Source organism: Ranitomeya variabilis, chromosome 2 (assembly GCF_051348905.1).
Source record: "Ranitomeya variabilis isolate aRanVar5 chromosome 2, aRanVar5.hap1, whole genome shotgun sequence".
Taxonomy (NCBI): Eukaryota; Metazoa; Chordata; class Amphibia; order Anura; family Dendrobatidae; genus Ranitomeya; species Ranitomeya variabilis.
Genome location: NC_135233.1, coordinates 371,325,099 through 371,335,706, shown reverse-complemented (window position 1 = coordinate 371,335,706; position 10,608 = coordinate 371,325,099). Strand labels below are relative to the sequence as shown.

The 10,608-nt window shown below is 48.0% G+C and overlaps 1 protein-coding gene across 5 annotated transcripts; it reads left to right on the top strand.

Moving 5' to 3' along the window:
• Window positions 1-5,570: 5,570 nt before the first annotated feature.
• Window positions 5,571-9,248, top strand: LOC143809450 (uncharacterized). Of its 5 annotated transcripts, none has more exons than XM_077292523.1 (6): window positions 5,571-5,655; window positions 6,605-6,919; window positions 7,147-7,279; window positions 8,407-8,438; window positions 8,653-8,726; window positions 8,829-9,248. In XM_077292523.1, exons 1-6 carry the CDS (start codon window positions 5,586-5,588, stop codon window positions 8,922-8,924), a joined length of 720 nt encoding a protein of 239 aa, XP_077148638.1. In that variant the 5' UTR covers window positions 5,571-5,585; the 3' UTR covers window positions 8,925-9,248. The 5 variants fall into 5 exon arrangements, with proteins under 5 accessions (XP_077148638.1, XP_077148637.1, XP_077148635.1 ...); XM_077292522.1 differs by having other exon boundaries at window positions 5,594-6,440; XM_077292520.1 differs by having other exon boundaries at window positions 5,606-5,880.
• The last annotated feature ends 1,360 nt before the right edge of the window (window positions 9,249-10,608 follow it).

Genomic DNA, 10,608 nt, shown 5'->3' with positions numbered 1-10,608 from the left:
GAAGGCTCAGCGCTTTGCCAACCGCCGCCGCGGTGTGGGTCCCCGACTTCGTGTTGGGGATTTGGTTTGGTTGTCTTCTCGGTATGTCCCTCTGAAGGTTTCCTCTCCTAAGTTTAAGCCTCGCTTTATTGGTCCTTATAAAATTTTGGAAGTCCTTAATCCGGTGTCGTTTCGTTTGGATCTTCCGGTGTTGTTTGCCATTCACAATGTGTTCCATAGGTCTTTGTTACGGCGGTACGTGGTGCCTATGGTTCCTGCTGTTGAGCCTCCTGCTCCGGTGTTGGTTGAGGGCGAGTTGGAGTATGTGGTGGAGAAGATCTTGGACTCTCGTCTCTCTAGACGGAGGCTTCAGTATCTGGTCAAATGGAAGGGCTATGGTCAGGAGGACAATTCCTGGGTGGTCACCTCTGATGTTCATGCGGCCGATTTGGTTCGTGCCTTTCACGCTGCTCATCCTGACCGCCCTGGTGGTCTTGGTGAGGGTTCGGTGACCCCTCCTTAAAGGGGGGGTACTGTTGTGAACTATATTTCTTGGCTCCCTCGTGGTCATTAGCGGTATGGCACTTGGAGTGTCTTTCCCCAGGTTGGCACTCACCTGGTTCGTTTGGCCTAGGTGTGCCTATATAAACTTCCTGGATACTCTGTATTGTGCCTGGATTCGTTGTTATCAGACCTAGTCTGTTTTCTCCTGTCTCCTGGTCTCCTGATTTTGCAAGATAAGCTAAGTCCTGCTTTCTTATTTTTGAGCATTTGAATTTCCTTTATTTTGTTCCAGCTTTGTTTAAAATGTGATTCCTGATTTTGCTGGAAGCTCTAGGGGGGCTGTTATTCTCCCCCCACACCGTTAGTCGGTGCGGGGGTTCTTGGATATTCAGCGTGGATATTTTGTAGGGTTTTTTGCTGACCGTATAAGTCATCTTCCTATTTTCTGCTATTAGTCAGTCGGCCTCTCTTTGCTAAATCTAGTTCATTCTTACGTTTGTCATTTCTTCTTACCTCACCGTTATTATTTGTTGGGGGCTTGTATTATAACTTTGGGGTCTTTTCTCTTGAGGCAAGAGAGGTCTTATTTTCTCTGAAAGGGTTAGTTAGTTCTCCGGCTGGCGCGAGACGTCTAGAACCAACGTAGGTACGTTCCCCGGCTGCTGCTAGTTGTTGTGCTAGGATCAGGTATACGGTCAGCCAAGTTACCACTTCCCTATGAGCTGGTTTTTTGTGTTTGCAGACTTAGCTGGTACTCCTGAGATCCTCTGCCATTAGGATCATAACAACTGTGCAGGCACGGTCCCGTGACCTTCTTCCTTGTTGCTAGGCCTCCATCAGGGTCCCAAACCTGACAGAGACCCTACCGAATCCTCCCCTGCAACACCCTCTGCCACAAGGTGTTGCCTGGTTCCTATCCAGTCAGCTTTCTCTTCTAACTTCCTGCCTGACCCCCAGTTTTACCAGTATGTGAGGAGTGGCCTAATGAATAGAACCCTTAGCTCCCCCTGGAGGCCCGACTGTGAAATGTATTGGTGTCTGTGATACCTGGTCAGATGAACTCCTTCAGTGCCATCAGACGTGCCATGGCTCCCCTTAGTGGCGGAGCCACAGTACTGCAACTACCAGGACTCTGGGGCGCTGCACTCCCCCCCGGTTAAATCCAGTACTCCGGGACTGGGAAGAAAACGACAATACAGGTTAGCAAAAAGACATACAATATTTGTGAGTGCAAAACAATAAGCATATTTGAACAAAGCTTCCCTTTATGGGAGGTGAGGACACTTGAACGTTACAAAACATGGTTAAATATCACAGCAACAGGCTATAAATAACTTTTCTTACCCAACCGGGTATTCTACTCAATGCAAATTCTTGAACAATAATTTAACATTGCCTTAAAGGACGTACACTCTGAATCCACTAAAGACCTTCTTATAAGAACATTATAAGGCTAATTAACTTTTCTCTTTCATTCCCCTTCTTTAAGTCTGCAGGACCGCCTGTCCTAACGGCACCAGACCTTCTGCCTCTCCTTTCTATGCAGGACCGCCCCAATCAGCCCGGGCCTACTGCCCTTCCACCACTATACACAGTATAGAACATAACATTACTTTCAGTTTAAGAGCACTGAGCCATCTCGATATGGCTCTTAGGAGGACTCACTGACTAACCCCATCCGGGTTCACTTTCTGTCCTCGTTCTGTAACACATTATTAAACACTTTCTTTACAATAAACTAGTTTTCTACATTTAACTTTTACAGGTAAACATCATCATCATTTTCTTCTGTCAAGACATTATTACTATTTGTCTTCAAGCAATATCACCCTTTAAGTGCAACAGGTGAACATCTCCTTTAAGAGGTGACCAAGTCTTTATGAGGTAGCATATCTTCTCAAGCTACCAGTCCGTACTCAGCAAAGACTCCGGTGCGGTATCTTCGCAAAGAGTCTCTCTTTAAGTAAAACCAGTAGGAAGCACCTTTTAAGAAGGTGCAAACTATTTACAAAGAGTTTGTATCATGCACTGTTCATGATTGCGGCAGTTCTGGAAACTTGTGCAAAGCTTAGAAAAAACAAACAAAACAATAGGGATCCCGGGTCAACAAAGGGATCCCTTTAAGAGTTAACCCTGGACGGGTTCAGCAGCAAAATCAGGAAAACAAACAGTTAAATGAAGAACTATTTACATTCTCATGGTATCGAGGTTTATTCTTGCTCTGGCGGCCTTGGTCCCTGACCTCCGACTGATGCGGTGTCTGTACCGGTGGCGGGTCTCTCAGGGGCCGTCAGATCACCCGGTGTCTGGATTTGAAGGCTAACCCTGCTTGCAAGTTCAGTAGCCGCTACAAGGCGTACGGTGGTGATAGTAACAAGATCTGGCAAATCTGGACCTGTCATGATCGGGGCAACAGGTGGCACTCCCTCAGGCTCACATCGTCGGACATTCCGAGCGCACCATCCTTGCGCATTACGATGACGGGTGTAAGACACCTGATCCCCTCTTTGCAATGGATCTCCATTTCGGCTGCAACAGGGTGTTTTCACGTTGTAACTAGTAACAAAGACGTCAGTTGGTAGCCACCGGTTCCTGTATGGAGCCCCATCCCCTCTTTGGATGGTAGGCCAGCACAGTTCCCCGCTTTACCATGTCCTGCCTACTATACGCAGACTTCCTTCGTTGGGTATCTTGTTGTTCGGCCTCGTCCCGATTTTTCCAGTGTTGGATCGAACACTGCTTATACTGTTCCCAGGTAAGTACCGCAAGGGTGAGACCATCCCCCAGAGTCCCATCCGGCTCAACCCCGGGGGTGTCCCACCGGAGGATCACCCCATCTGGGCCCACATCTATGGGTTCTCCCATCTTGGTCGGCAGTGGCGGTACCAGCTTCCCCATTAAGGCGGGTGTGAGGACTACCCGCTCAACCGTGAAGAAGCGGTTACTATTGGGGTGAGAACCGGTCGCGGGAGCGGGATCGGGTGAGGGAGCAGGGGCGCCTTCCATACCTGCGCCTGATGTGATTCCACCGATGTCGATCCGGTCCGCTGACGAGAACGCTGGAGTCGGCTGCAGCCCGAACCGCGGCTCTCCCTCTGTGGCCTCCGGATCCGGCTCCGTTCCCCATCGCTCCTCCTCTGCCGGCTCCGAGGAGTTCAGATCCTTCCGCCGCGGCGGACGCGAGTCCGCCTCCGGTTGGGGAGGGCAAGCCGGGATCACCTCGTCGTCCCTCGGGCACTTGCTGGTCATCGTTGCTGTCTGGCATCCGACGGCAATGCATGCACCGGGCTCCGCCATTTCTCCTGGGTTGAGCTCCTCCTTCACCTCGTTCTCGCGGTTGCAAATCAGGGGGCGGTTCTCCTCCACTGCTGGGCAGGTCGTCATCTCGCAGCAGGAGTCGGAGGGGGCAGGCGCTACTTTTGGTGCCGCTTTGGTAGTCTCCTCCCATGGCACGCCCTCCTTCTTCCTCTGCGCTCCCTGTGGCGTTGCAATGGTGGCGGTTTTGGCGGGAACTTCTGGCGGCAGCACACAGTCTTTTCAATAAAGTACAGTCCAAGCACAGTAAATCACAGTTCCAAGGCACACATGACCTGATTCTTCAGGCTTAAGTAGATCCCGTTCGTGACGCCAAGTTGCGGCGCCCCCACCGCCGCAGGACCGAGGGGTACCCGGTACCGGGCCTCTGAGTCTCTGTTCTGGGGTTGTCACGGTGGCTAGACCCGGTCCGTGACCCTGCTGGTCAGTGGGGGACGTCCGGTGAAAGAGTAGTGGTGAATGATGGTGTAGTTGTGAAGTGCCGGTCGCAGTAAATAATGAGGACACCAGGTTGCAGTCTCTTTACCTCTTTACCGGAGATCTCTGGGTCCTCAGTCCGGAATCCAGATAACCAGGCTGCGCAAGTCCGGCCAGTCCAATGGCACCTCCAGAGTTCTCTTTGCAGGTGGAAATCTGTGCCTTCCTGCTAGCGCTGTGTGTTGTGGTCCTTCCCTGCTGTGCTTACGGAAAGTACCCCACAACTGTTGTGTCTGTTTCTGATGTTCCCTCACAACTCGATTAGATGATGTTCTGCTAATCCCCCGTCCCTCCCGATGTTCTGGTTGGGACGGCACCCGTATGACGGGTAGGCTCGGAGCTCTTCCGGGACCCTAGAGTCGCCCCTCTCCACAGGTTTCCCCCTATGTCTTCTTAGGTGATTTGGTGTGAGACAGCCCGCCTATGACTGACTGTCCTGCCGTTGGTTTGAAGTATTGCTTGAAGCTAGGTATATAAATACTTCCTCGGCGTTCCGGCCACCGGTTGTGCGCCTCAGTAGGATGTTGCCTCGGTCTTACAGCACGACTCCTACTGGTATTCTCCTTGTTGCTCTGATCTCGTTTCTCACTCAGCACAATATATCTCGCTTCTTATCTTTTCTTAGGGCACCGCTGCTGTACTGTGCAGGCACGGTCCCGTGACCTTCTTCCTTGTTGCTAGGCTTCCATCAGGGTCCCAAACCTGACAGAGACCCTACCGAATCCTCCCCTGCAACACCCTCTGCCACAAGGTGTTGCCTGGTTCCTATCCAGTCAGCTTTCTCTTCTAACTTCCTGCCTGACCCCCAGTTTTACCAGTATGTGAGGAGTGGCCTAATGAATAGAACCCTTAGCTCCCCCTGGAGGCCCGACTGTGAAATGTATTGGTGTCTGTGATACCTGGTCAGATGAACTCCTTCAGTGCCATCAGACGTGCCATGGCTCCCCTTAGTGGCGGAGCCACAGTACTGCAACTACCAGGACTCTGGGGCGCTGCACAAGCATATAATTACTTCAAAACTACAATAATACTGCTCCTTTATACGAGAATATAACTACTATAATATTACCAGCAATTTAGGAAAAGTCGAAGAATTTCCCTAGCCGGCTGTGCATTATTCCGTTTGCAGATAATGCTTTTGCTATAAGAAGTGATGATGAGTCATTGTGGATGTTTCTACTTTCCTCTGTTTCTTGGTTTATACCCAAGTATAGCCAGGCTGGCATCCCCAAAGATTAGGGATATAACATGTCCTGTCTGCCTGTCACAGATAAAGCTTCACTTCCTCATCTCCTTCTGGTTGATGGGAAATGAGAGTGAGAGAAGTGGACAGACTGACACCGAGGACCCCTCAAATGCAGACAGACTGGCACACTGAAGGTACAGATACAGAAACTGGCACACAGGAAGGACAGACACAGAGACTGGCACACAGGAGGTATAGATACAGAGCCTGTCACACAGGAAGTACAGACAGAGACTGGCACTGAGAACGTACAGACACAGAGCCTGGCACACAGGAAGTACAGACACAGAGACTGGAACACGGGAGATACAGACAGACTGGCACAAGGAAGGACAAACACGGAGACTGGCACACAGGAGGTATAGATACAGAGCCTGTCACACAGGAAGTACAGACAGAGACTGGCACTGAGAAGGTACAGACACAGAGCCTGGCACACAGGAAGTACAGTCACAGAGACTGGAACACGGGAGATACAGACAGACTGGCACACAGATGATGTAGAAAGTAATGTCCAAATAGGTAGAAAAGAAACAAAGGTAGGCACCATAGACGGTATAGACACACCCAGGTGGCATAAACACAGTGACTGGCACACAAGTGGTGCGAACTATAGGTGGTAGAGAATTAGTAGCAGGTACATAAGTGGTATACACATAGTAATGATCGGAGGGGTGGTATAAAGAGACTAACGGACAGGTGGTAAAGCCACAGTGAGTGGCACACAGGTGGTAGACATATAATGACTGACATACAGGTGGTATAAACAGTGACTGGCTGTTGGGTCCTAAAACAAAGTGACGGATAATAATAAGCAGAAAAACTAACCCTGAAGAGCAGATGGAAACGATGATCCGGTACGGGATGGATTTTGGGGTCACTTTGGCACTGGCCCTCATGGTGCCCTGTGTCGTGGAAGGTGAGGTGGCCGGCATGGTCTATATACATTGATAATGGCTGCTCTGATCAGAGTATAATGAGAAATTCTGTGACTTTCTAATATAACTTGTGTATTTAACCCTGAATCTGCTGGAGATGTCCGCTTGCTGTCAGTGAATAATTCCACGATTCCCATTTCTCTAGGTTGCTTGCTTTCTTCGTCTCCTTACCTCTCTCTGTCGTTCCTGATTGGACATAAGACCCCCAATCTGCAATGTCTGCTCTGCCTGGACATGAAAGATTATCCCCAGCAAAATTTCACCTTCACCCTCACCAGGAATGGAAAAGTCGCCCGCTTCAGCCAGATATCGGCCCGGAGGATACTGTACCCACTGGACACCAAGAAGAACCACACCGGCCTGTGGAGATGTAAGGTGCGGGAGTTCCCCAAACTCAGGGAGGAGTATTACCTGGGACCCCCCATACCTGCACAGGCAGAAGAAAAGATGGAAGACACGGGTAGGTGGGGCGAGGCATAGACTGGGGGGCACTGGGCAAGAAGGTGGTACCGGTATGGGAGGTATGAGCGTCATCAGCTCATCTGTCCCCACATATCCCTCCTTTCTCTCCCGCAGAGCTTACACTCTAATTTCCTGCTGATCTTTTGTCCCAGTGCTGCCCCCTAAGCCTCAAACCTGTATTACAGTCATCATTCTTTTTTTTTTTTTTCTTTGCTTCTGTGTAAGATAAAACTTCGGTCCCTCCCTCGGCAGTGTCCACCACAGTCCTGCTGACCATCGCGATTGCGGCATTTCTGCTGCTGATCCTCATCCTCGTGATATCTGTCACATCGGGCATCTGTATAGCGAAGCGATGCAGGTAGGTGACGAGACCAAGAAGTGTGAAATACAGGGAATCTCTCAAGATCTCTGCTTGCCGTCAGCCAATAGCACTATTCTATTTTTACTGCGCTCCTCTCAGCCGATTTATGACCACGTCAAAGGTGAATGTGCCGAAAAAACAAAGAGCCTGTAAAAGCCAAACGGTGCAACACTTTGAAGGAAACCCAATTGCAAAAATAATTTTTAGCCCAAAATAAATAAGTAAAAAAAAAATGTCCCGAGGTGGACATCCCCTTTAAAGTTTATTGAATTGTTTCTTTAACAGATCCAATTAGTGATGAGCACAAGTGTTCATTGCTCGAGTTTGCCCAGGGTGCTCGGGTATGCACCGGGTGCTCGGGTATGCACCGGGTGCTCGAGTGACATGTTCGGCAGCATGTTTCGCAGCTATTAGACAGCCACAAAACATGCGGGGATTGCCCGGATTTGTCAGCCGCAAAACATGCGGACGCATGGTCTCAAATACTTCACCCGAGCACCCGCGATACTCGGTGCATACCCGAGCACCCTGGGCAAACTCAAGTAACGAGCACTTGCACTCATCACTAATACCAATCCCATCTCTGATGTTTTCTTAGTATTGTCTGACTTACTTTAAGGAGACCAGATGTGTCTGGAGTTTTTATGGCAATTCCGTATGGAAACTAAGTATGTAAATAAGCTCTCTGCAAGAACAAAGGAAAGCAATCAATTACATCATTCTGACTGCATGCAGCCACCACTAGGGGGAGCTCATTAGTTTCCTGCATGCTTCCAACCACGTTTTGACTAGACGTAAGCAGCTTCGCGCAATTCACTGGTACTGAGCGTGGTCCCGCACGTCTAGTCGGAATGTGGCCAGGATTACCCATGTCACATAATTGGGGTAATTGCTCCCGACGCAGGCAATGAGTCATGACAGCACAATGTGAGGATTCACATAGCGACTGCAGACTTTAATGCCAATCCCGAACAACCCCTTTAAGGGTATGTGCAGAGGGAAGGAAAAAAAAAACAAACAAACAAAAGAGCAAAAACTAAAAAGTGCTCAAAAGGGTTAATAGATTTTATTTCTCCAATACTGAAACAATCATATTTATGGCTTTTTTTTTTTTTTTTTTTTAGAAGAAAATCTGCTCACCATCAACATTACAAAGGTAAGATTGAATCATTAGGGGTTCACTTATTTTCTATAACTATGTTTCGTATGACATGCAGTGCATTGTGGGTGCTCAGGTAACAGCAGTTCGGCTCCAAACCCAAACACATGACTGACTGTTTCCAAGAGCAAAGTAGCAGAGTACATGGAACAGGTAGACTTTTGGGACCTTTAAGTTTGTGAACCCTCAATATTTTATTTTTTTTGTACAGCCGGCGTGAGCTCCGACAACTTCCCGCTCACTGAAAATCTTGGCCCTGACCTAAGCAATCCTAAACTAGAGGCGGTGAGTATTAACGGCTCCAACGTCGCCCTCTTCTGGGGATACAAGGAATGCCATACTGATTTTTACCAAAAAATAAAAAAAATGTTGTGCTAATTTTTCCAGGACACAGAAGTTTCTTACGTGGAGCTAGAGATCATCCGGGATCCTTCTCGAAAACCTTCCAGGAGTCTTAATACGATTTATGCAAACATCATGTGACATTAAAAGGAATTGCGGTAAATGTGGAGGACGCATAGGAGCAGGGACTTGTCAGTATTGCCTTTTCATCATGCTGAAACCCTACAATCATCCTCTGCTAGAGAGCGCGGCCTGCTGGCAGATCTGATCCTTCTGCTTCCTGTGGAGATCAGCGGTGCACTAAGGGCACGTATGAGTGCACAGGGAATCTAAATCTTACTTTCCGCCGTCTGATTTTCTGCTTGAGTAAAACAGCTATTATCACACATCCCAAGATGTACAGCCCCACAGCTTACCTCATCACCATCAATCAAATGTACATGTAGAATAAAATACAATATTGTACAGAGTGCTGCTACACTAGACACAAATGTATAATGCGTGAAATGCTTAACTGAGCGAGCACAGCTCTGGAGTATAAAGCAGGATCAGTAATGTATGTACACAGTGACTGCACCAGCAGAATAGTGAGTGCAGCTCTGGGGTATAATACAGGACAAGTAATGTATGAGATAAGGATAAGTGAAAAAATAAATACACGGATGGGAGTATAAGTTGAACCATAACTTATTTTCATTTTAATTTTTAAATGATGTGTTAATTGTAATTTTTCACACAAATTACTCATACCTTTTGTCCGGACCACCAGTCAAGCACCCAGGGAAACTAGGTCTGGTGTAAGGACCGAGACATTTAGGCTATGTTCACACGCTGCGGTTTTTGCTGCGGATTTGCAGCTGCGGATCCGCAGACGTTTTCCATGCAGGGTACAGTACAATGTTACCCTATGGAAAACAAAATCCGCTGTGCCCACGATCCTTTTTTCCGCTCGAAAATCCGCGCTGATTTCCTGCGGAAAAAAAAGAAGTAGCATGTCACTTCTTTCTGCGGATTCCGCAGCGGGTTTCCACCTGCCCCAATAGGAAAGTGCAGTTGGAAACCCGCAGTGGAATCCGCAGTAGAAACAGGACAAAAAAACCGCAGTGGAAAACCACCGTGGATTTGCACTGCGGGTTCTCCAAATCAGGACCTGAAAAATCTGCAGCAAAAAAAGGATAGTGTGAACAAGCCCTTAGATCCCGATGCATCAAAGCTTTTGCGTCAGAACTCTTACAAAACTCCATTGTTCCCTAAATTTTGCAACTTACCTCACGCCAGATTCTCCCAACTCTTACAAAATCGAATGACCCGAGTCTTGGTGGGTCGATTCATGACAAGCAGCAGCGTTCACTACTCCACAAATCTTACTTTAAGTAGTGTGTGGCAGAGGCTTATGCCACTCATGATGCTCCCGATTCAGCAAGCCTCCTAAATCAGGAGCGCCTGACTCCAGTATGCCACCTCATCAAGACAGTCGTGATGTTTTATTTTAAATGAATACAATGGTTTATGGAATTTTTTATTTATTTTTTTTTAAGTTTTGAGGGCCATCACTACAGAATAAGACGAGATTAGTAACTCAATTAGACATATGGTCATCAAAAACTGCTTTCTCTTACCACAACCCCATGTAGCTGGTTGCAAAGGTTGGCGTAGCAGCTGTACCCATTGCAGTTTCACATACCCGAGGAGGCAATTATCTATCAATATAAATACCCCAAAAATTGTTTGCACACAATTCTGGCCAGTCTAGAGACAAGAATGGGAGGGATAAAATGAAGCCGATAGCACCACAGTTTACACTAATGTATAAATGCTCTACAGT